At 36.9% G+C, this 18,823-nt stretch overlaps 1 protein-coding gene across 4 annotated transcripts in view; it reads left to right on the top strand.

Annotated features, from left to right (window-relative positions):
* LOC110469703 (dynein axonemal heavy chain 5) overlaps nucleotides 1-18,823 on the top strand; it is a 151,383-nt gene that overhangs the window by 109,451 nt on the left and 23,109 nt on the right. For all 4 annotated transcript variants that reach the window (XR_014952814.1, XM_085571792.1, XM_077784814.2 and 1 more), the window contains 6 exons: nucleotides 1,055-1,326; nucleotides 3,223-3,387; nucleotides 7,393-7,660; nucleotides 9,613-9,734; nucleotides 10,893-11,240; nucleotides 15,700-15,888. Coding sequence is in view for 3 of the 4 variants with exons in the window: in XM_085571792.1 (XP_085427918.1) it covers nucleotides 1,055-1,326; nucleotides 3,223-3,387; nucleotides 7,393-7,660; nucleotides 9,613-9,734; nucleotides 10,893-11,240; nucleotides 15,700-15,888 (1,364 nt within the window). In the remaining variant the exon portion in view is untranslated. The remainder of the gene's footprint in view (nucleotides 1-1,054; nucleotides 1,327-3,222; nucleotides 3,388-7,392; nucleotides 7,661-9,612; nucleotides 9,735-10,892; nucleotides 11,241-15,699; nucleotides 15,889-18,823) is intronic.

Here is an 18,823-nt window from a genome sequence, read left to right as displayed (position 1 = left end):
ATTCATATTTTGCAGTACTTGCATTTACAATGTGCTATATATCCTGTGGATCTACTTGTTTTTAACTTCTGAATGAAAGCATATACAGTCCAAGAAAGAATTAAGACAAAAATTTTCCAAAACAAGAGCAATATAGATTATTTGTTATCAAAATAATGCTTAGATAAAGATTATTTTAACTGTTATACATTGCAAAATGGGAAAAAAAAACAAGTCCATTAGTTGTTAGAGAATTTATAGCCTCTACTGCCTGCCTTTTTTTCAAGTTGTCACATATGTGTGTCTATGAGATTGTAGACAATCAGCAAAAGCTCTCTTGATGGCGAATGAACAGGCAAGTGAATGCTGTACCAGGCTTAAGTATCAGCACAAAAAAGTGGAAGCCTGTTACATGTTGTAAACCACTTTTATATTGCATTGCATTATGTCACCACTGTATGTCACTACTTAGACACAATGACAAAGAAAAATTTGAGTAAGGTTTATAAAATTTGATGGGGGTTGACCTCACTGAGGTCTCCAAGATTAGATAAACACAATCTGGTACAAAGACAAGTACAGTCAGGTGCTTGGCATCCAAATATCTCAGTTGGTTTGGCAAACACTGAGTAACTGTTCAGCTGTGGCTCAGCTGTGCTGGGTGTGCAAATGGGCATGAGGCTGAGTGGTGGTTGAGATAAGAGGCTGCTGATATTGCAGACCTGGAAATGAATACACCATGTGCTTTCTTATTCTTTAGCACAGATGAAAGGAGACCATTGTATGTCTGCTCTGAAGAGCTGGGTTTGAGTATCCTTTTAGGTGGTCATGTTTTATTCCAGCTCTACAGATAGAGTAGAAGCAGCACAAAAATTAGGGATATCAGCTTTGCGACTGAGACCACTTTCCAATTAGGTCTTTGTTAAATGTTTCTTCCATGCAAATGTTACATCTCCATATCCTGATTTACATAAAATTTTACTCCCTGAATTATATAAAACCAGTATTTTTTATTACTTGTCATTTTTCTGTTTAACAATGTTTGTTTGTCTCTATAATACTTTTCACTTTGCAGGAGGCGCCAGCTTGGATATGAATTCTGTAGAACCAAAACCAAGAAAGTGGATCCTTGACACGACATGGCTCAATCTTGTGCAGTTATCTAGCTTGTACCCTTTCAATCAACTTCTGGTGCAAATTGCTAAGAATGAGAAATCTTGGAAAGCCTGGTTTGATGAAGAAGCTCCTGAAAAATCTGTTATTCCTGATGGTTATGACAGTTTACTGGATCAATTCCATAAACTACTCCTTGTCCGTAGCTGGTGCCCTGATCACACTGTTGCCCAAGTAAGATATGCTTTTGTACAATGGTTATGCCGTGTGACATCTCCTGAAGAACTGCTAGTTCTGAATTTCTTGTTACCACAATACTTGTTGCAGGGTGAACTATTTTTAAAAATAAGATATTGAAATGCTCACCAAAAAAAATATGTGTGAAAACACTAATTTATTTAATTGCAATGAACTAGGAAGCAGAACATGAAATAAACTGTTTTGGAGCTGCAAAAATACAATTTTTTTCATGTTATGCTTTCAAAGTTGAGTCATGAAACCCATAAAGAAATTGCATTCTGCTGGTGAATCAAAAGATACATTCCTCCCTGTTCTTTTGCACAGAAGCAGTGGAAAAAGAGCAATTCGCTTTTATGGCAGGTGCACTAAAACAGCAGATAAACTGTTTACTTACCCTCTCTAGTGAGGCAGTAATAATTAAGGCTGTCTTGTGGCAGATGTTGTAAAAGAAACTTCAGTAGACTAGCAGCTTCTCCACAGTTTGTGATATTTTGGTTTTTCTTCTCTATGTAGGTGTAAAAGAGATGTATGAGCCTATGAGTATCCTCTTTTAACTTTTTTTTTTTTTCTTCTTTTTCAGTACTGGAAAGTAGTAGTTTTTCTTTCCTGCCTATATCAACTTTACATGTTACATGCTGTGATAGCATCTGTGTAGTATTTAGGGGACACCATATTTTCATGGGCCTCTTTTTCAACAAGTCTTGCTCCACTCTTTTTCGTTTTCCACTCTTCACTAAGTAGGAGAGAAGTATGGAAGCTCCAACTGCCATAATTTAAACAGAGCAAAATAATAAAGCTGCTACTGCTTATTTATCAACTTATTATCTATCAACTAATTTATCTAATTTAACTAATTTATCTAAATTAACTAATTTGTTATTGTCTTGCACAAACATCTCTGTAAAATAATGTCTCTGAATAATGGTTGCAAAAAGAGGTCACTTTAATTTTTGAGGAGAAAGGGGATCTCTTTTGTTACTCTTTTTAAATCTCTTCTTTCTCTACTGTGTCTTCCCAAGTATTAGAAATTTTACCTGTCTAGGACAACATTTACACTTAATAGTGGGTGACTGAGGGTTTTTTTCCTACATCTGAAATTTTCCTCAGTCCACCTTGTTCCTCAGTGCTTCTCTTCATCATACATGCCTCAGAATCTATGAGAGTCAATTCATAGCTAGAAATCACTTCAGTCGAAAAAGAATTTAATGCACTAAGGTAGCTTTAGAAGTTCTTTTAGAAAATGTCTGTGAAAAGAAAAAAAGATAGAGGCATAAAAAAGGTTTGACCTTTAAGGATCAAGTATGAGCTGAGTTCATGTTTTTAGAAATAGATATTCAACCTGAGAGACTTGAATAGGATAACCACGGGACAGGAAAATTTGTTTGAAGTTCCAGTAAATATATGGGAGATTGCATCTGGGTCAGATGAAAGATCTGTCTAATCCACTATGCTGTAGAGACAGTGTCAACAATACATACTTAGGGGAACTAAAAATGGAACTGGTATAGAGAAACTCTTTTATTTGGTTATCCACCAAGTTTTAACAGGCAGTAATTTAGGGTCAATATTTGGGCTGTCCTCAGAGCTGACACTGGATCTATTCTGCATGGATTTTTTTTTTCCAGTTCTTTAAAAAATCCCATTTTGCATTTTCTAGCAACAGTGTTCACAGGATGGCTGTTGTGTGAGCAGAATGCCTTCTCTGCTGTGTTTGAAATCTGCTATCTGAGAATCTCAATAGTTGCCTCCTGTGGACAAAAGCTGAAAAATTAAAAAGTTTGGACAGTCATTGCCTTCCAATGTAGATGCTGGTAAATTCCATATCACTAATTAATGCTAAACTTAAAAAAGTAAAGATAGATATATTTTTCTGGTAACTTTCTTTTCCAGGCTCGGAACTACATTGCAGAATCTCTTGGAGGGAAATATGCAGAAGGATTTATTCTTGAAATGGAAGTGATGTGGACAGAAAGTGGTTGTCGAACACCTTTGACATGCCTTCTATCAGTGGGATCTGACCCCACTGAAAATATAGAACGTCTTGCAAAATCAAAGGTATCCTCCTAAACTGAGTTTGCTAGAGCTGATAAAGAATTTTTTCACTTATCTTTGCACTAGTATGTATTCATACCTAGCATTCTCTGGAATTTAATTTTTGACCAGTAGCCAAAATGCATTTACTAAGAAATGAAAATGTTGCAGTTTTGCAGTTGCTTTTTGCAAAATGTTGCTTTTTGCAGTTTTTTGATTCCAATGAGACCTCCATCATTATCCAGCAGACTATGATAGCCCACTACTCAGGAAATGTACTAAGCTATGAGAATAAAGCAACATTTGCGGTTTAAATTGTGTTACATTCACTGTAGGAGCTGTCAGTAATGATGATTACAAGAAGATACAAAAAAAAATCATAAATATGGTGACAAGAGAAATTAATTTTAACACCCTAGCATTCAATCTGTGCACTTGATGGAGACTTTCAACATTTCCTACAGAACAGCATCACTTTAAGGCACTCTGTGCTCTGTTTTATGGTTCACAATGTAGCAGCATATAAAATTTTCCCAAGAAGAAGTTATTTACTTTAGATCTCTGTTGCTATAGGACACGAGAAAGTACAACACAATCTACTGCGATGGCAAGGTAAAAAAGAAAAAGGTTTATTTTCTGACTCTTTCATACTTTTCTAAAGGTGACAGTGGATTGGAATGGCCCACCTCTCCAAAGACATTGGACAAACTACCAGTATATCAACTTCCTCCACCCCCATGAAGGAATGCAAAACAATATGTTGTTTATAGAAAATGTGTGGGAAAGTTTTCTAACAGAATGTAAACTCAGAAGGCTTTAGAAAAATCTTAAGAATTAGGGCGACATCTCTCCATAAATTTTCCTCCTTGTTAAAATGCATCTTCATTTAATGGTGCAGGATTTTAGAATACACTGAGTAAGACACACTTGAAAAAGTGGGGAGGACCCACAAATCTCTTTAGCTTATTAATTAGAAAGTGGAGATGCTCATTCCATTTGAAAATCAGGACCCTTATTTCTCTGTCTGTATTGAAGATGGCTTAAATTATGACCTAACTCTCACTTAGTGTTTAAATTTAGGAATCTTAAATCTGAAGTCATTAATTTGATCCTTGTCTCCTATCAGACCGAAAGGATATTGCAGTCTTAATATGTTTTCATTCTTTCAGGAAATGTGTATAGAATAAATAGAAAGTGAAGTTGTGAAAGAGCTAAAGGGATTGCCTTGTTTATTCACACATGGTTTATGAGCATCAGCTAGGCTGTCATAACGTGAAGTTCAACTCATATCACCTGTAAATGTAGAGTCAACCACACTGTTTAACTGTAAGGTTCTTTTGTAATCTCTTGAAGTAAAGACTTAACCACACAGCATATAGGAATTTTTCAAGTTTACAAAAGCCATCCTAATGTCACAAAACAAAATGCAAACACAGCTGTTTTTAAAAATAAAAATGCATATAACAATGTGCAACTTAAGGAGCATTTCAGCAACTATTTAGCTTTTGAAAAGCATATCTAGAAATAATTTAATTTTCAGAAACATTTTCAAGGAAGTTTTGTGTTCATTTTGCTAGTATATCAACAAATTGTACTTAGTTCCTATCTTTCTTTGGGATTTCTCTGCTTTTTTTCCAGATTATATCTTTAATATAGGTTAGTTTTACCAGGGACCTGACCTTGAAGGGGGGTGGTGGTGGTTCTGGGGTTTTTTTCTTCTTAATGATAAAAAACTCGAGCCTATTTTTTCAACTATTTCCCTTTTACAGTCATGATTTGTAGTCCTAAAATGGATTTCCAGTGCTAATGGTGTCTCTAAGTATGATATTAACAGTATAAATCAGCTATCTGCTGTTGGTAATGTTCAAATTTGTGTCCAGAATTTATTTTTCACTCTAAAATTTAGTTGTTCAGGTGGCCCACTCCCAAAGAAATGAGGACAGTGTCTGTAGTTATCAAGCTATGTAATCTTGTTTATAAACCAAACAAGCTCTATCTTAAAACTAGTTGCATTTATGCCCCCTTTACTTTCACTTTAAGATGGTGTGAACATTTAACTTTCAGGATTAAAATGAAGTTTCTTATGCCAGCACTTTGACTTCATTAAAATCAGATTTTTTTAAAATTGTAGACATAATTTCTTCTTTTAGAGAATGATGCACAGAACCTTCAACAGAACTGTCAGGGCCACTGTAGTGACTAAAATGCCAGCATTTTCATCTGGATTGTGATGTATTAAAATGACATGGATATGCTGACATGATTTGCTATTCAAAGAAACATTCTGTATGCAGACATTTGATAGAGTTCTTTCAGAAGGAGTAAAATGAGGACAATTCATAGTGAAGAATATTTTTTTCCTTCTCTCGATGTTTCTATGACCTTTAATGACTGTACATTTCAAAGGCAACATTGCTGAGAAGAGCAAATTATGAGTAGATGCTTTGTTAGGGAATAATGTACCTGCTGAATATTTATGCACTCTGATGCAGGGGTAGGCATAGTCTTTGACTTACAGCTGTACTCAGATGCATCTTAGAAAAAGTAAAGCTTTTTGTTCTCTGGCACATAACCAGCTTCACAGGCTGTTCATCTTTGCTTCTTTTAGCTATGGTTTCAGGTTTCACTGACCTAAGAGTAGGATTTAACTGCTTTCTTGTCTTTGGCATTCTCATGTCCTTAAATCTTGCCAGGATATGGGGGATCATATACAGCAGCTGTATTTATACTGTTCTGTAAAATCAGGTCAGAGCCCATTCCCTGACCCTAAGGCCAAATGACCCAGCACAGTTTGTGTCCTTATAACCTTCTCCTGCAAAAGGAGGGCAGCCTCCTCCACGCTGCTTAGGAGTGGATGTCTTCCTTTTTGTTTCACAATAAGAGAGTCTGAGTAGCTAGACAGGTCAAGACTAACCTTTGTAGCTCTCAGCCAGCTGAACATAGTCCCAGATTGGTAACGCAGCTCGTTGCTCACTGCATGAGGGATACTCAGCTGTAAGTCTTGAATGTGAAACTCTCCATGAAACAAAGTCTCTTCATCGATTCTTTTGCCCTCAACATGTATGCAGAATAATATGTTTAACTGGATTTGATAGTTCTGGTTTTCCCTGGCAGGAGTCAGGCAGCCAGCCTGAACCAGACTTAAAAAGAACAAGAGTAGCAAGAACAATAAGCAAGAGAGGATCTGCCTGCAATGTTACTGACAGACCTGTGTGGTCCTGATCTCAGCCTTATCTTTTGCAGATCCCTTTGTGAGAGCCTTTATCATCCTCTGGTTTTTTGAACAATTGCCTTTATTTTCCCATAACCTCTGGAGAAGATGACATAAAATTCCAGAATTTTATGTTTGCATTTTTAAGCTTTCTCTCTTCTGAATCCAGATCTGCTCTAGATCTGCTTGAGCTAGCAGATCACCAGACTGGAATCCTCTGGATCAATGGCTCCACAGCTGCCATTTAACAACACAGGATGTTTCCTGAGTAATGCTTTAGTGGGAACCAATCTTTCTTGTCCTACCTGCTTCATCAACAGTTCTCTTTTACATGTAATATGTTCAGGCAGTAAAAAGTCATCAGAGTTGTTTGGTTTACACTATGTGTTAATTATTATCTGAAGCCCTAATATCTGCTCATCTGAAGATAGTACATTATAGGAAAAAGAATGGTCAGGCTTTACTTATGTCTTTATTTGAAAAAGTGGTAAAAAAACTGAATAAAGGTTTCAGGTGGCTTATCCCACAGATATTGCTAGACCAGCAAAAAATAAAAAAAGTGATTTAGAGTGTGTGTAGTTTTCTTCCAACAGATGGAAGAGGAACTTGAAGGATTTTGCTTTTTTTTTTGTGGTTTTGTTTTCTTTACTTTGTTTTAATATAATTAATTTAATATTAATATATTTAATAAGCCTCCATTGATATTAATGGCTTTCTTTGTGGCAGAATGTCAGTTCACGTGGATCTACAGAAGCAATATATCACATGTATAATTCTAAGGAACTACATATAAAATAAACTTTCTTTTTTACTTTTAGAACATTCCATGTCGTGCCATTTCAATGGGTCAGGGCCAGGAAGTCCATGCAAGGCACCTGTTAAATCAGTGCATGCAAGATGGAGGATGGCTCCTTCTACAGAACTGCCACCTTGGCTTGGAATTTCTTAATGAATTAATGGACACCATCACAACGAAAGAGTGTGTGAATGAAGATTTCAGAACCTGGATCACTACAGAGGCTCACCCAGAGTTTCCTATTAATCTTTTACAGTCCTCTATAAAATTTACCAATGAACCTCCTCAAGGTAGGAATGACTTCCTTTCCCATCTCCCCTCCTCTCCCAGGGAGAGGTCGCTGCTGGTCCAGGAAGGCTGGGCAGAAAGTAATGCTGGTTTCACTGTGCAGCTACCTGAAGCTGCCAGTCTTGGACATCACTGACCTATGTTCCTGGGCATCCCCCGGTCTTCTGGGCCTCCATGCACCTCCTTACACCCAGGATCTTTCCTCACTTCCAGGATGTTTCCTCATATTCAGATGTTCATTCACCTTATGCTTTCTGAGCCTCTAAGCCCCCAGCTTCCCCAACCTAAGTAGTCTATGTGAAGCATAATATGAGGTCTGCATCTTAAGTGGCCGTTTGGACTCATGTTTCTGTATTAATAGGGGTGCAAGAAAGACATGGATGGAATGAGTCCAGTGAGAACCCACAAAGATGCTGAAGGAATTGGAGAATATGCTATGTGAGGAGGGGCCAGGATGATTGTTAAACCTTGAAGAGAGAAGGAGTATCTTATTAATGCTTACAAATAAATAAATATGCCCTTTCTTTATATATATATATGTTGACACTGATTTTAGTTGATGATGTCAGTAGGAGCTAGAAGTTTTTATCCAAGGTCCTATTTAAAGCTTCAGACATTTAAACTTTTTATTTCAGTATTTAGCTTCCTTTGAACATTAGATGTCTACAGACATTGTGAAACACATCCTGTTTCAGCATTTATACTCCATCTCAACAGCAGGTAGTCAGTCTGTTGATAAAAGTTTCTTACTTCTTCCTCTTTTCCTCTCTCCCTTTTTAACTCAGAGCTCATAATCTTTTTATTTCACAGTGGACCTCTCCTAATCATTCTAATGGTAACAACCTATAGCTCGAAGAGGCTGTTTTAGAAGTCAAGTTATAGCAAATTTGCAACTTGCATTTAGCAGCTGAAAAAAGCCCAGTGTAAAAATTTAAGTCAGGATGAAATATAGACAGTTTTAGTTTCTTAAGACTGTCCTGTCATATTGGTAGCACAATACAATAAGACACTTTTGTTTGATTTTGGAACCCTCTGATGATACCCACTCTATATTTTGAAAAGCTATTTGTTTGAATATTCTACAGGATTTTTGTGAAGTATGAACAAAAGTAAAAGTACTTTTATTGTGCCATATGAAGTAGGGGGACTTTTACATTCTTTCCACTGCACTTAAAATCTGCTCTTCTAGACTTGTGTGAAGGTGATTATGCGGAAAGTATCATAAGAGGGACCTGATGTCATTAACTCATGGTTGGGTTGTCTGCCCAAGGCAAAAGATGCTTGAGTAGCACTGCCTAAAAACATCTGGGAGCAGTTGAGCCTCTGTATTCCATGGTAGCTGAGACTGTATCAGTATCAATTGCCTAAAGCAATTCCTGGGATATAAAATGTCAGTGCTCAAACAAACTTCACCAAGTATTAATATTTGCACTATGAATTTAGATTCTCTTCTCATAACCTTGGTGCCTGAAGTCCAGTTGAATGACCTGCCTACAGAATTTGGAGATTTTTCTAGGAATCAAATCTAAATAAATTTTCTTCAATAAAACTAAAATATCTTATTAGAAGTAAATAGCAAAACAAACTTTTGGATACCCAGTGCTGTATTTTATATAATTCTAGGTGTCTTGTTTATTGCCATATAGTTGCTAAATAATTATGTTTCTATTTCAGTTGTTTATAGGATCGTTTAGAATATGATTACTTAATTTTAAATCCTCCCAGACTCCTGAAATTAATTTTCTGTGTTACCTACCTAAAACAAAATGTTATTGAAGTTTGCCTACTATGACCAGCTGAACAGATATTTGATTCTAAGACATAATTTGCAGGTATAGGTAAGATGATACTGTAAATTGGAATAGAGAATTATGCTTAACAGAGGTTGGATTTATGGATTCCATAGTTGTTTCTTTTTTCGCTAATGTTTTACATTTTTATATTTACCTTCTAGGTGTGAAAGCTGGCTTAAAACGAACATACTCAGCTGTTACTCAGGATCTGCTGGGAGTGAGCAAAATGCCACAGTGGAAACCATTGTTATATGCTGTAGCATTTCTTCACACAACTGTTCAGGTTTAAAAATATATTTCTTCTCTTCTGTCATAAGCTATGTTTCATTTATTAATGAACCTTGTTATTAAATGAGAAACATTTTTAAAGTGAAGACCCATGTTGGCAAATTGACACAAATAAAATAACGAAGAGAACAGCATATCTCTATTACCGCAGCTGTGTTAGAACTTATAATTTTGCTCATGTTGGTCCTATACCTCCAACAGGGATAATAGTTCAGAGATAAAAAAAAGACAGTCAAGCAATGATCAATTAGAGTACTCTTCTATTAAAATCCTGATCAATGACTGTGATCTATCTTTCAACTAACTGGACTTTTACTAATATTAACACATAAAAGCATAATAAAGAAATTTACAATTTATAGTTTGGAAAACCATAGTCTCAAAATGCTGCATTCACAATGACAAAGTGTAAGAGGGTAAATACAAATCCTTTCTGCTCTGAAACTGTAGGAGGAAATTAAAGTAGATTATGGGTCTTGACTTTCAGGACTTCCATTAAAGGAAGTACTTTATGGATTAAGCACAACTTTTCATCACCCTATTGATATATTTTGCAGTATCCTTAGTTTATATTTGAAGCCTGGCTAATTTAGCTCTGTGGCATCCGTGCACTGAAATATTGTGGTCCAGTGGAAGCCTGTGATAAAAAATGAAAATTTGCAATTACCAGATATTATCCTAACACCTATGTACTGCCAGCTGAGTCTGTAGATGATTCACTAAGAAGCAGTTTTTCCTACTTGCATCTGCACCATACTGACACAGCAGGGATTGGAATATAAGCAATAGGAATATATCTAGCTCATAGGAAGACCCCACACAATGATTATGGCTGATGATTTTGAACACCATTGTCTCAAACAGTAGCCTAATTTTTGAAATTCAAAAGCTATGGTTATGCACTTAGAGATTGAAAAAATATTTCCTTCTGAAATGTTAATATTCCTATTCTTTGTTTGTACAAATTTAGCTACTAGATAATCAATCAAGTGTTTGGCCTTGCCTGTGTTGAATGTATTTTTTTAAGTTACTGAAATAGAGTTCCAGCTGGACTACTGTATTCTTAACATATTTCATGTATTATTCTGCACTTAAACTTTCTTCACAATTAATATCAATCAGTGGTTTACCATTAATTCCCACTGTTCTACAGGAAAGAAGAAAGTTTGGCCCATTGGGCTGGAATATTCCTTATGAATTTAATCAGGCAGACTTTGCAGCCAGTGTGCAGTTCCTTCAGAACCATGTGAATGATGTGGGCATCAAACAGGGAGTGAACTGGAGCTGTGTCCGCTACATGCTTGGAGAAGTGCAGTATGGTGGCCGTGTGACTGATGAGCTCGACAAGGCACTGCTGAACACATATGCAAGAGTCTGGTTTGGAGAGCACATGTTCAGTGAAAATTTTTGTTTCTACAAAGGCTATGTTATTCCTAAAGGGAATACAGTGGAAGACTATCTCCAGTACATAGAGCAGTTGCCAGTGATTGATACACCAGAGGTAAAATATTTTAATATATTAAAGGGAGTTTTTGTCAGATGAATCACTTAATGAGGTATTTTTTTCAGAATCAAGTATGCATAGGTCAAGATTTGCAGGCAGACCATTATAGTGGGTATTCAGTGTAGATCTGCTGACCAGGAAGATGTACATGAGGCCTTCTTCAAACAATTGCAAAAAGTCTCATATTCACAGGCCCTGGTCCTTATGAAGGACTTCTAGCAACCCTAATTATCTTCTGGAAGGTTGGTACAGAAATGTTCAAGTATCAATGTGTATAACACCTGGTTGTAATGCTGCAAAAATGGAGCTGGAGCCTTTTTGATAATAGCCAATGAAAGTAAAAGAAGCAATGGACAGAAATTAAACAACAGGAAATGCCATTTGAAAACAAGATAACTATATTTTAAGTGAAGTTGGTCAAAGACTGGAAGAGTTTTCCCAGAGATATTGTGCAGCCTCGTCTTTGTAGACATTGAAATCCCAACTGGACACTCTGCTGGAGAGCCTGCTCTATTAGCCCCTTCTTGAATAGATGATTCAGATTAGATGATCCTCAGAGTTCCCTTCCAAACCAAACAATTTTGTGGTTTTACAATTCTTTATGGGATTCAGCAGATATGCAACCTGAGAAATAATGAAAGTAAAAAAGCCCTATGGTCTCATTTTGCAAGTTATAATTGGGAGTTTATTCCATTTTGACAACAGAAAGATATGGATGTTGTAATGAATTGATGGGATAGGGTGCAGGGTGGCTTCTGGTTGTAACCAGTGTTACGTGATCCAATGTGTGCATATCACAGTGGTGACAGGGACTGGAGAGTGGAGACTTTCTGCTCTCTCCAGTACAGACACTCATGATAAAGTTAGTTAAAACTGAAACAGAAGAGAATGCTCTGGAAAATTGAAACAGAGGTGAATGGTCTGGATTCCTGTCTCATTTCTATTAAGTTGATAAATGCCATTGGAAATAACTTCTATTAAAATTAAATAGACTGAGTGGAACAGAAAAAGCTAGTTTTCACTTACTGATAATGTTCTGGCTGAGAGGGTGAGAAGTTTCCAAGGTCATAAAATAAGCTTGGAAAGTTCTGTATCTCTGAAGATAGTGAAACCAGATTGCAAAGGTATTTGTGCCAGCAATGATGTACCTTTTCCAGATGAGAGTAAATGCAGACATGATAATGTATCACTGGGATCCATTTGAGCCCAACTTGTGAAGTGGTTCCTATCAGTGTATGAACCTTGGCTCTATCAGATTTCAGGTTCTGCTTTCATGGGTCTGCTCTTTTAAGCACCTGGGAACCTATCTCACAATGCTGCATTGTATTTTTAAAGTGTTTTGATTCCTGTAAAAAATCTGTATGTATTGTTTGAGGTAGGGGAATTTTACCTTTGGCTTTTATGTAAATAGAAGCAAGTCCAGGAATGCAAACATCTTTTTGTTCTTCATATTTTCACTTGTTAGGAAGAAAGTTGTGACTTTCTTCTGTCATTCTAAAATCTGCCAAAATTGCTCATTAAAACCTTTAACCTTTTAATCTCCCAATCTTCTTTGTTTCACAAAAGATACTGCGCTAGTCCAAACAGTGTGCCCTTGATTTGTTCCTTTTCCATTTTTAGTTAAGAAAACTGAACTGACCCGCTTGCAGGCCAATTGGTCCTTGCTCCTTTGATGAGATTTCATCTTCTGAGCAGAATGAACACTGTCTTGTGAGGAGGGCAGTTGAATTCAGTGTATTGGGTTAGCATGGAAAGTTTTCAGTAGCAGGGGGCCAAGGAGGGGCCTCTGTGAGAGACTGGCAGAAGCTTCCCCTGAGTGTGACAGGGCCAGTGTCAGACAACTCCAAGACAGACCCACTGATGGGATAAGGTATTTATGAAGGATAAAAAGCTGTACATGAACCTTCAGTCAGAGATAGGAGTGGGAATATGTGAGAGGAACAGCTCTGCAGGCACCAAGTTCTGTGAAGAAGGAGGGGCAGGAGGTGCTCCAGCTGCTGGAACAGAGATTCCCCAGCAGCCCATGGAGGACCCCACCCTGGAGCAGGTGGATACCTGAAGGAGGCTGTGACCATGTGGAAGTCCATGCTGGAACAGGTTCCTGCAAGATGTGTGGCCCCATGCCGAGAGGAGTCCATGATGGAGCAGATTTTCTGGCCAAGGTTATGACCCCACAGGTGACCCATGCTGAAACAGTCTGTTCCTGGAGCTGTGCACCCTGTGGAAGAGACCCACACTGGAGCAGCCTAATGGAAAAGTTTGTGGAGGACTCTTATGCTGGAGCAGGGGTAGAGTGGGAGGTGTCCTGCTCCTGAGGAGAAAGGAGTATGTGACAAACTGACCACAAATCCTGTTTCCTGTTCCTTGTCTCCCTGTGCACGTGTGGGAGGAAGTAGAAAATTTGGGAATGACATTAAGTTTGGGAACAAGGGACAGGTGTTTTTATGATTTGGTTTTATTGCTTGTGATCCTACTCTGATTTGATTGGTAATAAGTTCAATTAATTTCCCCAAGTCAGGTCTGTTTTGCCTGTGATGATAACTGGAGATTGATCTCTCCATGTTCTTATCTCAGACCATGGGCTTTTTGTTGTGACTTCTCTCCCCTGTCCAGTTGAGGAGGGGATGATGGAGGAGTGATTTCAGAGGTGTGTAGAGCTTTAACAATTGATTTTGAGGATTCATAAGGCTGGAAAACCCTGAAAGACAGAATCCAATATTCTCTTTAAACAACATTCCCAGAGATTTTGGATCAAAAAGAATGAGAGATTTGGGTCCTTGATTAATGTACAGGACATTCAGAAAACTGGGAATGTCATTCAGAAAACCAGTCCACCCAGTGATTTCTTTCTTCTTTCTTCTTTATACATCACTTGCAAGAAACCATAGGACCAGAGCTGTCTCCCACGTCTCCCTGTCTTAGTAAATATTGCTCCAATGTTTTAAGTTAGCCCTTGGAATAGGGCTCCATTCACAGATACAGCAAATATCCTTCATGGTGCTAACTTGGGCTATAATGTTGCCACAAAATCTACTAGAGCAAAACCAAACAAATGAGCCCTCACTGTGCAAAAGCAAAAGCAGAAAAATATTACCTTCAAATATTTATTTCCTTCCACATAGAATATGAGTGTAATGACGTGCATTGGTATTTTTGCCTTTTACAGCTCTAAACATATAATTTGAGTAAACCACTATTTGCAAAACATTAAATCCTATCTGGAATCTACCTGCACACTATTGTAGTCAAACCCTCACTCAAATGTGATATTAGGTCTGTACTTTGTGCTGGTCTATGGATAATATTCCCAAGCTTTGTAAATCAGTGCAGCTTTGCTGGCTTTGGCAATGGTGCAGCCACTTATATCCCTTGTCCCTTAATTTCTAGATTTACAAGTATAACAATATTAAATGGCCCTTTTAATTCTCTCCACAGAGTATGTAAATACTGGTTTCTAGAAGTGCCTTCTTGCAATATACTGATACTAATGTAAAATATGAAAACTGAATATGTGAAAAAGTGAAAAATGAGAAACAGAAGATTGCTTGGCTTTTGTGCTCAGGTTGAGGGCAAGCCTTCCTCATTGATGGATCAGTGATTCAAAGTTTGTAAGAGATATGCAATATCTATAATTAAATGAGGGCTGGTGAAATAAGTCACAGTACATGCAATTCCTCCTGGAGAAGGGTTGCAATTGTCAATCTGACAATTATAGACTTACTGATATTTCAGTAGAAGTTTCTGAAAAAGCTATTACCATTCAGACAAAGGGCAGCTTTGCAGTAATTCTATGCTAGCTCTATCTTAAATAAAATAATTCAATTTTGGGAGAAGGAGAAGTAAGGAAAGGGAAGCTTCAACCAAAAATAGCTAAAGCATAAAATATCCTAAATATATTACCATCTTTAGGTACTTCAGATGTGAATTACACTTCACTTTGATTTATTCACCATGCTACATACCTTATAAGCCTAAGAGTCTGAGTAAAACAAAACATGTTAGAAATGTTGACTGGTTGGATAATGGCATATACTTGAGCTGGTACAACAGCAATATACCCATAGAGACAAAGAACTAATGCTAAGGGGTCAATGTCCACGTATGACATTTCCAACAAGCTCTAGTCTGAACCAAAGGAAAGGGATCTGTTCTCACTCCTTGATGGCATTCCACAAAATGATCCATGTGGAAATAATGAGATAAATTAAAAAACCCTCCCCTGACATGATTGAAAACACTATTGCACATGCAGCCTGTATTAATATTTTAGTGCAATTTGGGTTTGGTCCTTGGCCATTTAAATGGAAGAACTTTCACTGGCCTGTCCACATCTGTTGTTTTATGGAGCTGAGAATTTTCTTCCTCGATTATCCATTTTCATGCATTCTTTTGTGTATATACTTTTAGAAGAAAAATCACCTTTTTCTCCCCAATTTTTTATACCTTTTACTTTAAGGTATTTGGACTTCACCCTAATGCAGATATAACTTACCAGACCAACCTGGCTAATGAGACATTCAGTACCATAGTGAGCATCCAGCCCAAAGACAGCAGTACTAGAGGGGGAGAAACCCGGGAAGCAGTGGTGCAGCGTCTTGCTGATGAGATGCTAGAGAAGTTACCTCCAGATTATAGCCCTCGTGAGGTATGTCCTACTTTATAAAACAGATGGTTTATGTATGCATGTATATACATTCGTGTTTTGTAAGTTTTATTGTGCTTCTTAAATTTAACTGGCATGTGTTTTTAAAAAATCTTAAAATTATGCATAGGTGTTTATAAGTCTGTTTTGGTTTATTATCTAAAAAATTCCTATGTCACAAAGATATATTTCAAATGCCACAGTCCACTCAATCAGTCACCTTGACTCAGAAGACCTATTAAGGGCTTCAGAAAGTTCTTGCTTTCCTTAGTAGCTTACAGAAGTAGCCTGCTGTCTCTTTCTGAGGGACTGGTGATCCTATAGTGGTTACAGCATTCAATTTACCTACTCCCATTAGGACACCACCATTATGAAGGGTGAATTTTATCACTGATCTTTTTATGCTCCAGATTTTTTTGGGTCTGAGCCATAAGAGGTATCTTCGTCAATCTTTTCTTGCATTTTTAATTAACAGCCCCATTAAATGGAAAAATCCAGCATAGAGACTCTTGCGTCAGTTTATAAGTAGGTTCTGCTGTCTTGCCAAGTGTTTCATGAACAGTAAATATTAAAAACCCCTCATTTCCATGATTTTATTCTTTAGAATTCTGTTTTGCATTGATAGTGCCTTTTCCCCTGCCTCAGTTGTAGTTCAAGCTGGTAAAATGCTCAGTATGAATTAGAACTTGCTATGCATGCTTTATTTTCTTCTCTGGCCAACTTAGAATGTCCACCTAAGTAACAACTAATGGTCTTGGGGACCCAGCAGTATTTCCTGTCTTCCCTTCTACTATTAATTGCACATTGAATGTGTCTTGTATAAATAGCCACTTTTGTACTGTCATACTTCAACTTGGAACTTCTCTTTTCATTCCCCTGTTGTCAAGCTGCTTACAGTCTGCAACATTTTTTAGTGAGGTTTCCTGCCATCTATCTCCATATTGTTGTTTTTCCATCCATTCCTGCTTGCATCTCTCCTTTTTGTCACCCTCTTATTGAATGAGTCCTAATGACAGTATATACATAATTTTTGGTAGAATTTGATTAAGAATGGAGTCAGTTTTCTAGTTTTCATATTATTATTTAATAGTGAATAAATATTAGAAATAGAAAATAAAATTAAATCTAGTAAGTGTAATAATAATTCATAATTTAATAAATGTAATAATTTTCATCTTGGATCTTCAACTATCATTTACATCTTAAATTGTTCTCAGTCCTCTTCCCTTATATTTCCAATCAGAGTAAAGCTTTTTTATGGAACTAGATTCTTCTAGTTTCATTCAGCTCCTTAATTTTTTTAAATTTACAGCAGCAGTAAAATACTGCATACCTGGATAGCATGTATGTTTTTGCCGTATTTGTGATATGTGTATTGAGCTAAGTTTTTCCAATATACTTGCTAAATCCTCCAAAGGACTATTTCTTCATTCCCTTGTTAAGCTGACAACTTTTTCCTCCTGAAGAATATCTAATGCTTAGAAACATCAATAGTACTTACGGAACTTTACATTGCAACCAGAGGGTAGTCTTAACCTCAGGTTTTACCCCTGGGAAATCTGTGCAGTACCTTTTAGTCATGTAAAATGCACATACAGTTGTTTAATCCAAATTTCACTTTGGATTAAAATGCTTTTCTCTGGTATTTCTTCTGTTTAATCTTAGACTCATTCACTTTCTTTCCTTCTTGGTTTATTCACTGAGGTTATGCACACAAACCACATGTAGGTGATGCCTCCCCTTTTAAGTCACTTCATCAAATTTTAGCTTTGGAGACCATCAGTTTTGGAGCCAGGGACTGTGATTAAGGGAAAAGGATCTGGAAGGCTTATTTCAGATGTTCCATCCTTCACTCTTGACTTGTCTCCCTCTATTTTACTGCTGTATTTGTATTTGTATATAATCAATACTGTTTGTATTAAAAAAAAAATCAGCACCAATTGTTTTCATTGCTCTTTCACTCTCAGCAAAAAGCAGTATGACAAACTATTATCTTTTCTCATGATCTGCCAATCATACACAAGGGGTTTTATTTTCTAATAAGTATTCATCATTTCAATGGTGCTCAGAATTTACATTTCTATGCTTCAGTACTGTTTCTCTTACATCTTCTATGAGCTTCAAAGGAAGCTTATTTTGCTTTAATTTGCTTGATAGCTGTCCTGTTATGATTCAACCAAGGAGATTTGAGTTTGTACAGAGGATGTGGTGGTAGATCTACTTTTTTCTTCTATATTTCTTGTAGATACATTCTGAGTTCACTAAGTGTAGGTACCACCTCTTTCTGGGGATATCTAGTTTTCTAAAGCTCTGTGCATCTTGATCTGTGAATTACACTTCACTTTGATTAATCATACCACTCTGTTTATGTTCCTTTTTTTCAGTCTGCACTATGGATGGATGGCATGGTACTTTCCCACAGAAACATTCAAAAACTATGCTTAGTTTCTATAGCATGGTACTGATCCCTTTGCTCTGACCATCTAGAGAATCTCCTCTGTTCATTTTCCAAGTGTTTTATTGCTAATAATGTATTCCTCTGTATATTTCCTTGGCTGTCTTGGCACTACAACATCTACAGATTTTACTTCTGTAGTGTTATGACATTTGACATTGTTTCTTCTGGGCCCTGATTTTTTGATATTTCTTTCTTCAGTCTGCTTAGTGAATTTATCCTTTGTTTCTTCCTCTACATTTTAGAACTTGTCTCATTCTCTACATCTTAGCACTTGATTTGGTCTTTACAAATTCTTCCTTTGTTGTAGGGAAATTTCCCTTTCCTGCCATTTGTGCCCAGTTCCATGTCTTATGTGTTGCTTATGTGCCAGGAGTGTGGCCACATCTGCACAATAAGCAAAAAAATCTATATCAAATGTGTTTCTCATATGGCCTGTCACTCCATTATTCTGGAACCTCTTAGAAAGCATGGATATGGCTG

This window comes from Lonchura striata, chromosome 2 (genome assembly GCF_050655825.1).
Source record: "Lonchura striata isolate lonStrDom1 chromosome 2, ASM5065582v1, whole genome shotgun sequence".
In the NCBI taxonomy this organism is placed as follows: Eukaryota; Metazoa; Chordata; class Aves; order Passeriformes; family Estrildidae; genus Lonchura; species Lonchura striata.
Note: the sequence above shows the minus strand (reverse complement) of the source record. Positions and strands in the feature narration are given on the sequence as shown.